This window comes from Leuciscus leuciscus (assembly GCF_965113295.1).
Source record: "Leuciscus leuciscus genome assembly, chromosome: 10".
NCBI classification, from domain to species: domain Eukaryota; kingdom Metazoa; phylum Chordata; class Actinopteri; order Cypriniformes; family Leuciscidae; genus Leuciscus; species Leuciscus leuciscus.
In genome coordinates, this window is record NC_138734.1 from 22,589,007 (window position 1) to 22,603,144 (window position 14,138).

Genomic DNA, 14,138 nt, shown 5'->3' on the forward strand with positions numbered 1-14,138 from the left:
ACCACTCAGGGGACACAGACCCACCCACTGATGTACATTACAGTTATTCATTATGCAAAATTAGCATAAAACTCAACCGTCCACAGACAGCATATAGGAGTCCTGTCAAATAAGTTACAGGTGGGATGTGAGTTTTAGGGAAAATACGTGTGATTTTTAGGGAGGACAGTGAGTTACTTATTAAGCTACAGGTGGGATGCCCAATACATCAAAAGGTCATATTTCATAATTACAGTGCTTTTATGTGGTTTAACCTGTTGTGTGCCACACAGGGGACACAACACAACACACTGATGTACATTACAGCTATTTATTATGTATTACTTGCATAAAATTAAACTGTCCACAGACAGCCTACAGGGAACCCGTCGGATAAGTTACAGGTGGGATGTTGTTTTCGACTTAGACATTTTCAGCGGTTGAATCCCTGTAACGAATTGGGGATTTCAGCATATGTGCTGAAGGCCAGTGAGTAACTTATTAAGTTACAGGTGGGATGCCAATACATCAAAAGGTCATATTTCATAATTACAGTGCTTTTATGTGGTTTAACCTGTTGTGTGCCACACAGGGGACACAACACAACACACTGATGTACATTACAGCTATTTATTATGTATTACTTGCATAAAATTAACCTGTCCACAGACAGCCTACAGGGAACCCGTCGGATAAGTTACAGGTGGGATGTTGTTTTCGACTTAGACATTTTCAGCGGTTGAATCCCTGTAACGAATTGGGGATTTCAGCATATGTGCTGAAGGCCAGTGAGTAACTTATTAAGTTACAGGTGGGATGCCAATACATCAAAAGGTCATATTTCATAATTACAGTGCTTTTATGTGGTTTAACCTGTTGTGTGCCACACAGGGGACACAACACAACACACTGATGTACATTACAGCTATTTATTATGTATTACTTACTTAAAATTAACCTGTCCACAGACAGCCTACAGGGAACCCGTCGGATAAGTTACAGGTGGGATGTTGTTTTCGACTTAGACATTTTCAGCGGTTGAATCCCTGTAACGAATTGGGGATTTCAGCATATGTGTTGAAGGCCAGTGAGTAACTTATTAAGTTACAGGTGGGATGCCAATACATCAAAAGGTCATATTTCATAATTACAGTGCTTTTATGTGGTTTAACCTGTTGTGTGCCACACAGGGGACACAACACAACACACTGATGTACATTACAGCTATTTATTATGTATTACTTACTTAAAATTAACCTGTCCACAGACAGCCTACAGGGAACCCGTCGGATAAGTTACAGGTGGGATGTTGTTTTCGACTTAGACATTTTCAGCGGTTGAATCCCTGTAACGAATTGGGGATTTCAGCATATGTGCTGAAGGCCAGTGAGTAACTTATTAAGTTACAGGTGGGATGCCAATACATCAAAAGGTCATATTTCATAAATACAGTGCTTTTATGAGGTGAAACCTACTGTACACCACTCAGGGGACACACCACAGCACACTGATATACATTGCAGTTATTAATTATGCAAAATTAGCATAAAACTCAACCGTCCACAGACAGCATATAGGACTCCTGTCAAATAAGTTACAGGTGGGATGTGAGTTTTAAGGGAAATACGGGTGATTTTTAGGAAGGACAGTGAGTAACTTATTAAGCTACAGGTGGGATGCTGGTTTTTGGATGCTGGACACCAGGAGTATGGAGCCTAAAGTCGGCTTGATCCCTGAGTTATGTGTCAGTGGGGACCCTAGGCTACCTGCATGCAAAGTTTGGGGCCCCTCGGACCCCCGGGGGCCGAACGGTAGCCGAGGACACGTGCAACTTATTGAATGCATTTTCATAGGTGGTTCATTGGACAGTGGAACAAAAGGTCTGGAAAGCAGGGGCCAAAAGGTCGCAGGGGATCCAAAATTGACACGGTGGTAGTCCAGGGGCCCCCGGTTCAGGATCCCGGGTGTCAGGGGCCTAGGTGGGTGCCAAAATGTTCCCTGCTCCCTAGGGGCCTGTCCTCCTGATATGTGTCAGTGGGGCCCCTAGGCTACCAGGATGCGAAGTTTGGGGCCCCTCGGACCCCCGGGGGCCGAACGGTGGCCGAGGACACGTGCAACTATTTGCATGCGTTTTCATAGGTGGTTCGTGGACAGTGGACCATAAGGTCCGTTTGGCCCCAAATCGACATCCACGTCTCGTCAGGGGCCCCTGGGGCCGTGTCTGGAGCCTCGTGTCCCTTCGACCCGTTTTCGTGCTTAATTGGCCCAATTGTCCACGAACAGCCTACGTCAAATAGGTTGCAGGACGGATGTCTGGAAAGCAGGTGTCAAAAGTAAGCAGGGGCTCCAAATTTGGCACGGTGGTAGTCCAGGGGCCCCCGGTTCAGGATCCCGGGTTTCAGGGTCCTGGGTGGGGGTTAAAATTTTCCCTGCACTCTAGAGACCTGTCCTCCTGATATGTGGCAGTGGGGCCCCTAGGCTACCAGGATGCCAAGTTTGGGGCCCCTGGGACGAACTGGTGAAAAATAAGCTGTTAGGTGGACAAATAGGCTGCTCGTGGGACGAGAGGAAGACTACGATGAAGAGCAGTCAGTTTGGACGAGTTAATGAAGAATAGGCACCTAGGTGGACGAATAGGCTGTTCGTGGGACGTGAGGAAGACTACGGCGAAGGGTAGTCACTTAGGTGGCACTTTAGGCACCTCGTGGACATAATGATGAAGAATAGGCACCTAGGTGGACGAATAGGCTGTTTGTGGGATGTGAGGAAGACTACGGCGAAGAGTAGTCACTTAGGTGGCACTTTAGGCACCTCGTGGACATAATGATGAAGAATAGGCACCTAGGTGGACGAACAGGCCGTTCGCGGGACGTGAGGAAGACTACGGCGAAGAGTAGTCACTTAGGTGGCGCTTTAGGCACTCTGTGGACTAATTAATGCAGGATAGGCGCCTAGGTGGACGAATAGGCTGTCCGCGGGACGTGAGGAAGACTACGGCGAAGAGTAGTCACTTAGGTGGCGCTTTAGGCACTCTGTGGACTAATTAATGAAGAATAGGCGCCTAGGTGGACGAATAGGCCGTTCGCGGGACGTGAGGAAGACTACGGCGAAGAGTAGTCACTTAGGTGGCGCTTTAGGCACTCTGTGGACTAATTAATGAAGAATAGGCGCCTAGGTGGACGAATAGGCCGTTCGCGGGACGTGAGGAAGACTACGGCGAAGAGTAGTCACTTAGGTGGCACTTTAGGCACCTCGTGGACATAATGATGAAGAATAGGCACCTAGGTGGACGAATAGGCCGTTCGCGGGACGTGAGGAAGACCACGGCGAAGAGTAGTCACTTAGGTGGCGCTTTAGGCACTCTGTGGACTAATTAATGCAGGATAGGCGCCTAGGTGGACGAATAGGCTGTCCGCGGGACGTGAGGAAGACTACGGCGAAGAGTAGTCACTTAGGTGGCGCTTTAGGCACTCTGTGGACTAATTAATGAAGAATAGGCGCCTAGGTGGACGAATAGGCCGTTCGCGGGACGTGAGGAAGACTACGGCGAAGAGTAGTCACTTAGGTGGCGCTTTAGGCACTCTGTGGACTAATTAATGAAGAATAGGCGCCTAGGTGGACGAATAGGCCGTTCGCGGGACGTGAGGAAGACTACGGCGAAGAGTAGTCACTTAGTTGGCGCTTTAGGCAATCTGTGGACTAATTAATGAAGAATAGGCGCCTAGGTGGACGAATAGGCCGTTCGCGGGACGCGAGGAAGACTACGGCGAAGAGTAGTCACTTAGGTGGCACTTTAGGCACCTCGTGGACATAATGATGAAGAATAGGCACCTAGGTGGACGAATAGGCCGTTCGCGGGACGTGAGGAAGACTACGGCGAAGAGTAGTCACTTAGGTGGCGCTTTAGGCACTCTGTGGACTAATTAATGCAGGATAGGCGCCTAGGTGGACGAATAGGCTGTCCGCGGGACGTGAGGAAGACTACGGCGAAGAGTAGTCACTTAGGTGGCGCTTTAGGCACTCTGTGGACTAATTAATGAAGAATAGGCGCCTAGGTGGACGAATAGGCCGTTCGCGGGACGTGAGGAAGACTACGGCGAAGAGTAGTCACTTAGGTGGCGCTTTAGGCACTCTGTGGACTAATTAATGAAGAATAGGCGCCTAGGTGGACGAATAGGCCGTTCGCGGGACGTGAGGAAGACCACGGCGAAGAGTAGTCACTTAGGTGGCGCTTTAGGCACTCTGTGGACTAATTAATGCAGGATAGGCGCCTAGGTGGACGAATAGGCTGTCCGCGGGACGTGAGGAAGACTACGGCGAAGAGTAGTCACTTAGGTGGCGCTTTAGGCACTCTGTGGACTAATTAATGCAGGATAGGCGCCTAGGTGGACGAATAGGCTGTCCGCGGGACGTGAGGAAGACTACGGTGAAGAGTAGGCACTTAGGTGGCGCTTTAGGCAGTTCGTGGCCGCCGTCCCACAACCTATTCGACGCCCGTCGAATAGGCGCGCCGTGGGACGGCGTGCTGCCGCCATGTGGCGAAACCCCGAACTGCAGCATTTTGCATATTCACCAGTGCGCTCTTTGGGGGCCCCTGGCGGGGCCCCCGGGGGGGCTGGGAGCGGGGTAAAAGGTCACAGGGCCCCAGGGGGCGGGGACCGAGGGAACCATGGGGGCCCCGGGCCCCCCAAAAATCATCTAGGGGGCGCCGCGCAGCGTCCACGAACAGCCTGCCACGAGCCGCCTAGTAAGCCGCAAGACGGACTCTGGTTCCCTAAGGCGAGTTAGGGCACTTTGAATATCGGGTCCTTCCTTTCGGCCTCGTCAACGCTCCAGCTGTCTTTCAGGCACTGATAAATTACGTCCTGAGAGACATGCTGAACATTTTTGTTTTCGTTTACCTTGACGATATCCTAATCTTTTCGCCGTCACTCCAGATCCATGTCCAGCACGTCTGACGCGTCCTCCAGCGCCTTTTAGAGAACCGTCTTTATGTAAAGGCTGAGAAGTGCACTTTTCATGCCTCTTCCGTCACGTTTCTCGGTTCTGTTATTTCTGCAGAAGGTATTCAGATGGATCCTGCTAAGGTCCAAGCTGTCATTGATTGGCCCGTTCCCAAGTCACGCGTCGAGCTTCAGCGTTTTCTCGGCTTCGCTAATTTTTATCGACGCTTTATCCGTAATTTCAGTCAGGTGGCTGTCCCTCTGACAGCTCTTACTTCTGTCAAGACGCGCTTTTGTTGGTCCGATTCCGCCCAGGGGGCTTTTGATCTTCTCAAAAAACGCTTTACGTCCGCGCCTATCCTTGTTACACCTGACATTTCTAGACAGTTCATTGTTGAAGTCGACGCGTCAGAGGTGGGCGTGGGAGCTATTCTTTCTCAGCGCTCTCTCTCTGACAACAAGATCCACCCTTGCGCGTATTTCTCTCATCGCCTGTCGCCATCTGAACGTAACTATGATGTGGGAAATCGCGAACTGCTCGCCATCCGCTTAGCCCTAGGCGAATGGCGACAGTGGTTGGAGGGAGCGACCGTTCCTTTTATCGTTTGGACAGACCATAGGAACCTTGAGTATATTCGTTCTGCCAAACGACTAAACGCGCGTCAGGCTCGTTGGTCAATGTTTTTTGCTCATTTCGAATTTGTAATTTCCTATCGTCCAGGCTCTAAGAACACCAAGCCTGATGCGTTATCTCGTGTCTTTAATTCCTCTGAAGTCTCAATGGACCCCGAGGGAGTTATCCCTGAGGGGCGTGTCGTCGGATTGACTGTCTGGGGAATTGAGAGGCAAGTTAAACGAGCGCTCGCTCACTCTCCTTCGCCGCGCGCCTGTCCGAAGAACCTTCTTTTTGTTCCTGTCCCGACTCGTCTGGCCGTTCTTCAGTGGGCCCACTCTTCCAAATTAGCAGGCCATCCCGGCGTCCGGGGCACGCTCGCGTCCGTCCGTCAGCGTTTTTGGTGGCCCACTCGGGAACGTGACGCACGTCGTTTCGTGGCGGCTTGCTCCGTTTGCGCGCAGACTAAGTCTGGGAACTCTCCTCCCGCCGGACTTCTCAGACCACTTCCAATTCCTTGACGACCGTGGTCACACATCGCCTTAGATTTTATAACCGGACTTCCTCTGTCGGCGGGCAAGACGGTTATTCTCACGGTTATTGATCGGTTCTCTAAGGCGGCTCATTTTATTCCCCTCGCAAAACTTCCTTCTGCTAGAGAGACGGCGCAAATTGTCATCGAAAATATTTTCAGAATTCATGGTCTCCCGTCGGACATCGTTTCGGACAGAGGTCCGCAGTTCACGTCGCAGTTTTGGAGAGAGTTTTCTCGTTTGATTGGGGCTTCCGTCAGTCTCTCGTCCGGCTTCCACCCCCAGTCTAATGGGCAAGCCGAACGGGCCAATCAGACTGTTGGTCGCATTTTACGCAGCCTTGCCTTCCGTAACCCCGCGTCTTGGTCAGAGCAGCTTCCCTGGGCTGAATACGCCCATAACTCGCTTCCTTCGTCTGCGACCGGTCTGTCACCTTTTCAGAGTAGTCTTGGGTACCAACCTCCGCTGTTCTCGTCTCAGCTCGCCGATTCTTGCGTTCCCTCCGCTCAAGCTTTTGTCCAACGTTGTAAGCACACGTGGAGGAGAGTCAGGTCCGCTCTTTGCCGTTATAGAGATCAGACTGTGAGAGCTGCTAACAAGCGTAGAACTAAGAGCCCTAGATATTCTCGTGGCCAGAAGGTATGGCTCTCCACTCTCAATCTTCCTCTTAAGTCTGCGTCTCGTAAGTTGACCCCGCGTTTCATCGGTCCGTTCCGTATTTCTCAGATCATTAGTCCTGTCGCGGTGCGACTTCTTCTCCCTCGTTACCTTCGCCGTGTCCACCCGGTCTTCCACGTCTCTTGTGTTAAGCCCGCTCTTCGTGCTCCCACTCGTCCTCCTCCCGCCCCTATTCTTGTCGAGGGCGCTCCTATCTATAGGGTCCGCAGGATTCTGGACATGCGTCCCCGGGGTCGTGGTCATCAATTTCTGGTAGATTGGGAGGGGTACGGGCCCGAGGAGAGAAGTTGGGTTCCCTCTCGGGACGTGCTGGACCGGTCTCTCATCGATGATTTCCTCCGAAGCCACCAGGTTCCCTGCGCCAGGGGGTGCTCATTGACGGGGGGGGGGGGGGGGGGGGGGTACTGTCATGTATTGTCATGTCTTGTCATGTTGTCTTGTTCTTGATCTTTCTCTACTCTGTCTCCCTCTGCTGGGGTTTTGGAGTTACTGTTTCTTTCCCTTCTCCCTTCCTCCAGCTGTTCCTCATCTTCTCTAACTACCTCGTTTACTCTCTTCCCACCTGTTCCCTCTCCCCTCTGATTAGGTCCCTATTTCTCTGTCTGTTTCTGCTTCTTTCCTTGTCGGATTCTCACTAGATTATCTCATGCAAGAAGCGATCAACAGTCCTGTTTGTCTTGTCCGAGTCCTGTCCTGTCCCGTGCCGTTGGCATCTGCCTGGTGAGCGCGATCTTTACCATAATAATCATCTTGATCTTTGTATTTTGTCCAGTTCATCTGATGCTGAAAGAGATCTGGTAACCACTGCTGTGATCTGAGCCTTTTCTACACTGAGAGACCCGCAGCCTGTCTCCGCTATCACGGACATCCCTGTCTGCTGCCTAAAGAGACTCTTTTTGATATTTTTCTGATTTTTCTTTTACAAAGTCTTTGTGTTTTGTTTTATATCGCCCTCTCTGCGGGTTGCCTGTTTTGCCATTATCTCTCAAGAAGAGGATTTGTGTTCTACATTATTGCCACCCTGTGATGCCATCCTGTGTTCTCATTAAAAACTCTATTTTTGTTAATTCGCTATTGGGTCCTCTCTTACCTGCATAACAAATGGTCTGTATTTTTTTTACAGAATTTTACCGTTTTGTCATTATAGTGAATGCCTGTTATTTTACAGATATTTGCTGTAATTTAAAGGTCCACTATTAAATTTACAGGTAATTGCTTGCTTGTATTTTGGTTTTACATCAATTTTAAGTTTTTTAAAAGGAACTTGTCTGTATTTTTACAAAGTAATATTTTACAGATTTTTTTCTGTGAAATTAGAAAACAAAGAAAAGAAGGTATAACTGAAGAAATCTGCATCTATTCAATATGTTGTCCTTACAGATTATTAAGCATGTGGGGGTTAAAGTGAGTTTTTTTTTTAAGGTTAAAAAATAGTATTTGTAGCCTACCCTACATAGGCTACAGTAGACCTGTATTGAATTCTTTTTTATTGCATAGTCTTTTAATCTTGTCTTGCAAATAGATGCTCATTTTGATCATTATTTCATTGTCTTATTCTCCCATAATTTCATGTATATTTTATTAATATTTTTCCAAATCTCCGTTGCTGCACATTCAGGGCTGTGTGTGTGTGTGTGTGTGTGTGTGTGTGTGTGTGTGTGTGTGTGTGTGTGTGTGTGTGTGTGTGTGTGTGTGTGTGTATGCGCGCGCACGTGATGACGCAGATTCAAATTCGCCGCCATTACGTTTCCGCTGTTTAGTCCCGCCCACAACAGTTCATTCGACTTTGGATCTGTATCAAGGGCAAGCGGGAGATTTGAATTCAGTCTACTCTAGTGAAGTGGATTGTGAGATTAACAGGGGTTCAAAGCAATCGTATTCGTCGAGAGCAGCCGTGAGCAGGAGTCCTGTTGTCAGTCAGTCCGTTTGGATCACTGATCTATATAATGTCATTGGTTTGGATTCTTTGGAAATAACACCCTTTTCAGTGAGCCTGGTTCGTCACAGCGGACATCATGCCAACCGATCACCGGCTGAGGTAAGAGTCTGCATGTGAACGATATTTTATATTACATTTGTGTTAAGTTTACGTTACAGTTTTCAAGCTAACGTTAGCATTTTAAATGATGTTCAGTTAACTGGCGAGAGCTGGAGGCAAAACACTGAAAATGTAGCATGCGTCTTTACATTTTCCATCTGTTTTAAGAAAGATCAGTTGAACCCACACCTCAAAAGACCTAAAACAAGCTTTCGTAGACTTGTTATACATAAAGTCCGTTTAATTGTGTATAAAATCTTTGTTAATACGCGATAGTATCTGTCAGTAAATCAATCTCTTAAATGGCGGGACATTTTTAAACACTGTCTGGAAGCTGAAAACTCTTCTCTTAAAAAATAGTAACCACGTTTTTGGTGGATTTTATTACCATTTTTAATAACCAGTTATACTACAAATAGGCCTGACGTTACCAAGTTTTTTTGGGGGGGATTAACCATAGTTAATTTTCATAAGGGTTGACGTGGCTATCAAGACCGTTAAGAAAACGAATTCAGTAAATACTGTACTCGTTGATGATACAGGAAAACATATGAGGCTAGAATATGAACACCACATGATAAATTGCATATTCTGGCTGCATGCTTGCCAACACGTCAGTTGAGGTTTTGCATTGTCCCAGTGGAACATATTCTGGGTAAAGTTGTAAAAAAAAGCAGAATGATCATGGCAAACAAGGTATGGGAAGAAGTAATTTAAAATATTGTAATGGCCGAGTCTTCTGATTCCATATGATTGCACTAAAAGTGGCAGAAAATTTAATTTGTTTTATACTATATTTTCCCATGTGAATATTCATTTGATCCTTGTGAGGCCACTGGAGCTGCACAAGGTTTGGTTTTGCTTCAGTAAGACCACGATTGTGTTAGATTCCACCCATCTATTATCTTTTTTTTTTTTTTGTATTGTAACTAGGCTCTGTCATTTAGAAACATGGGTTTTCCTATCACTTAATGACACATATCTCTACCTTTCATTCCAGCCAGAGGATCTGACGGTTGCTGCTCGCATCTCAGCCTACCTGATGGAAAATTCTTGCTGGATGAATGACCTTCACCTTCAATTTAACCTTGCCAAGACAGAACTGCTTATGGTTTCACTTTCAGCCAAACCATGCGATCCTGCTGATTTGCCTTATACAACACCAGAAAGATCCGGCCCTTCCTATCGGAGCCACACAACTCCTTGTCTAAGCTCTTGTTCTATCCAGACTGGACTATTGTAATGCTCTCCTGGCAGGCCTTCCAGCATCAGTCAAACCTCTGCAACTGATCCAGATGCTACAGCAAGACCTAAACTCATGTGTCTCCAGAAGCTTGTGTTCTGTAAGTGAACGGCGCCTTGTGGTGCCATCATCCCAAAGAGACACAAAACCACTTTCACTGACCTTTACCTGGACTGTTCCCTGCTGGTGGAATGACCTGCCCAACTTAACACATTTTCAAAAAACTGCTAAAGATCCATCTTTTCATAAACACTTGACCCAATAATACTAAATCTTTGTTTTAATAATAAATAAATAAACTTGTGTACTGTGCTACACTAACTGGGACTTGTCACTGCACTTGTTGCTTCTATTGTTCTCTTAATTTTTAAGTCACTTTGGATAAAATGTAATTGTAAATGTGTAAAATAAGTTATATTAGAGTATAAAGGCATACAGCAATTGCCTTTTAATGTAGATATTTTTACATGTTCTAAATTATATACTAAGATTGTATTTCCTATCATTCACATATCTTGATGTTCAGTGTTTGTTTAATGAGTAATACTGTAAATGTGCAGGTATTTTGTACTTATACGTTTAATTAATTTAACAGAAATTGACTGTACATTTGCTATTATTAAGTACTTAATTAGCGATTGGTCAAAGTTGTGAAATTGGAAATGCAAAAATTAAAACTGTAAATATACAAACTTTGTATTTGAATTTATGTACTTAATGCATTTTTATACATAACTTCATAGATATTATACACAGAAAAACTATATATTAAAAGATAATTACTGTAGATAGACAGCATTATTATAAAATAACTTTATAAAACCCTAAATTTACAGTTTAACTTGAAAGTTAAATGTTTTTTTTTTAATGTAATTTGACATCATTTATCCATTTTTCCACGGTTTAATAAGCCATTATCAACAGTAATGTACTGTAACTTAATTAATTTTGACTGTAAAGTAAATTCTGTATTTTCACTGTTTTTGCCTGTAATTTTGTGAAATGGTTATTTGCTGTAGTTTAACGGAATCCGTCTGGAAACTTTGCTGCCAGAGATTTACCGTTTGTAAATGGGATTTTTTTTTTTTTTTTTTTTTACAGTGTAGGCCTAGTAGCTATGGATTTTAATCATTTTACTAATATATAGGTAAACATATAGGTGAACATATATAGGTGCATATAGGTGAACATATAGGTGCATATATGTGCACATATAGGTGCATATATAGGTGAACATATAGGTGCATATATGTGCATATATGTACATATAATATAGGAAAACGGCCAATTTTATATATGTCACATATATTAAAAACCTATATCAAAACCTATATTAAAACATATATGTTTATATAGGTTCTTTCCATGTGGGTTTATGTATTGTTATAGGTAAAATCTCAGTTTTCTGTGGCTTGAGGAGATTTTACACCCTGGGTCATTCAGAGGTCCTTAACCCCCTGGGGTCGGCTGTATCGCCGGCGATACCAGCTCGCTTTTTTTTTTTATCAGTTCAAAAGAGATTAATTTTGCTCTGTTGACTTAGATATTACAAACACGTTTCATACATCAATCGATTCTGTTAAATGTGTATTATTTTTGTGTATACTCATAATAAAAACAAAGTGTTTTGCTTTTTGCCAAATAAAGAAAAATAAACACAAAGCGAGTTCTGCCTCCTCTCTGTCAGTGTAGTCCATTCTGAAACGTGTCCAAAAATGAACCATAACTGAGCGAATACTCAGTCAAACAGGCATACAGACACACAGGCATGAAGCTTGAATTCTCTTCTTTTAAATGAAGTAATTTATATAAAAAACAAATATTCTCAGTTCATGTAATCTGTAAGAAAAGAGCGAGATGTCAGTCGTTCTCATCTCAGCTCATTACGTTTTAATCTGCCCCGCCCACGGAGAGCGCGCGCTATTCAAACGCAAATTACTGAGGCAATCCACGCAAGCCTGTGAACGCCCCTATATCAGCTCGAGAAAACACAAGTTTAATCAGATCATTGTACTTGTTTACACCGTCTCGCAGCGCTGTGAGGAATAATAATAATGGAAAATGTACCTCAGAAGTGCTGGTATTTCGAGGAGTAACGGATGGAATACTGTAGTAAGTTTTTTTTCATTCTCAAGTAAATCGCGTTTCTGTCTGTGTGTGAATGAATGAACGGCAGAGACGCGCTGTTTACCACAACTCGCAAAAATACGGTTTAAATTTGAATTGCGTTTCTGTGTGTGAATGAATGATCTGCTTTTAGCAAATTATTTTGCTATACTGAGTAAAAATCGACTGAAATATGTTGAAATAAAATGTATTTGTATAACACTAGAAGTCCCAGAGAGCAGCCATTTGTCTTTTCTACCTATAAAACCCGCAGGACAGCCGATGGGCTGGAAGGCTTTAGGCTAATATCCTTAATCAGCTGTGAACAGTTGCTTTTGTTATGCAAACAATGTGGGGCCATGCTGAGCCACTTCAAGGAAACTTGTGTTTCACTTTGCCATCTTAGGTAGAAATCAACACACATGTATTTTTTTTCCTTTGTTGCTGAGATTTATTGATAAAAACAGTACAAAATAAAATAAAAAAGAAACCAACCATTTGTACACATATTTACAAATAATATTAAAAAGTGAGTGAGTACATTCCAGCAATCACTCACAATCCTGGCACTGCCATGGTATCTCCCGTCTGCATTTACCACATGTGTATCTGTAGCAGTGAACACATCGCACAGTGGCATGATTGTTCTTGCATTGGTGTTTAACCTGACACATGGCTCTTTTTCCAGGGCTAGGTGTGGAGGGTTGTGTCCGAAGCAATTGTTCTTTTCTTTCCTTCTTCGCACACATATGAGAGTTAGCCAACTCTCTTGCAAGCTCCAGCAGGAAGTCCACCCGTCTTTCCTGCCTTCCGGTGCATGCTTGATACAGCACATGTGCATTCAGTGCTGCCATGTCAATCATGTTATAGAACACGGCAACTGGCCAGCGCCGTGTCCCTGTGCGGACAGTATACTCCCGCACCATCTGGTCCATCACATCCACGCCACACTTTGTGGTGTTGTAAAGGGTGATAGTGTTTGGCTTCCTTTTGGTGGTATTTTCAGTCTGAATCACGCTGTGCATGCTGCTAAGAATGTAGACGGTCTTCTTCCGTTTGGCCGCATACACCGTCAGCGTAGCAGCAGTGGTTGAAAACACCTAATAAATAAGATAAATTGTTATTTTCATAGCACTTTTACACACAATGACACAATGACACACTTGGCGGTGTTGATTCTAAAAATTAGAAACACATAAACATAGAACCACAAAAGACCTGCAACATACCTGAGTGGTGAATTCATTGCGATCTGTGTGTCTAGCGGATTGAGGGATTTCCCGGCGAATCTTGTTGACTGTGCCGAGGATGGTGGTTTTCCGGCTAAGAAGTTTATGCGCAAGTGACAGCGATGTGAAGAAATTGTCCGTGGTAACATTTCTGCCCTTGTCTAGAAATGGTTCCATCAGCCTCATCACTACATTTTCAGACAGTCTCTCTCCACTGGGACGACTAGGGTCCTTGCCAAGATATGGGAGGACATTATAAATGTACTTGGATTTTAGGTCGCAAGCCACCCAAAACTTGATCCCAAACTTGTCAGGTTTAGTTGCAATATACTGCAGGAAACAGCAGCGAGTCTTTGACGGGAAAAGCTGTTCATCAACGGTGATATGTAGACCAGGGTTGTAGGACGTGATGCAATTGGTGACAAATGATCCCCACACACTGGAAATTGCAGCAAACTTATCAGTCTTTGCTCGATCACTCCGGGTGGACCTGTCATCAAAGCGTAGGTGTCGCATGATGTCTTGGAAGCGGTTTCGCGGCATTGTTCCAATGATATGTGGGTTTCCCAGGTTTGCTGACCAGCAGTCACGTAGTGATGGAACCTTGGTAAGCCCCCGCAAGATGACAATTGCAATAAATGCCATTAGTTCAGGGAGGGCCATGAACCAATGAACATGCCCCGTTTCCTGTGCATGTTGAATAGTCCATTCTTGAATGCTATGAAGCATGTCAAGAGTGATGAAACACAGGAAGCTCTGAAGGCGACTCGAGATAC

At 45.0% G+C, this 14,138-nt stretch overlaps 1 protein-coding gene across 1 annotated transcript; it reads right to left on the bottom strand.

Moving 5' to 3' along the window:
• Positions 1-12,356: 12,356 nt before the first annotated feature.
• On the bottom strand, positions 12,357-13,559 carry LOC309508463 (piggyBac transposable element-derived protein 4-like). The gene is made up of 2 exons (XM_082183107.1): positions 13,363-13,559; positions 12,357-13,233 (listed from the first exon to the last, which is right to left on the bottom strand). The coding sequence occupies exons 1-2, from the start codon at positions 13,546-13,548 to the stop codon at positions 12,685-12,687; spliced, it is 735 nt and encodes a 244-aa protein (XP_082039233.1). The 5' UTR covers positions 13,549-13,559; the 3' UTR covers positions 12,357-12,684.
• Positions 13,560-14,138: the final 579 nt, after the last annotated feature.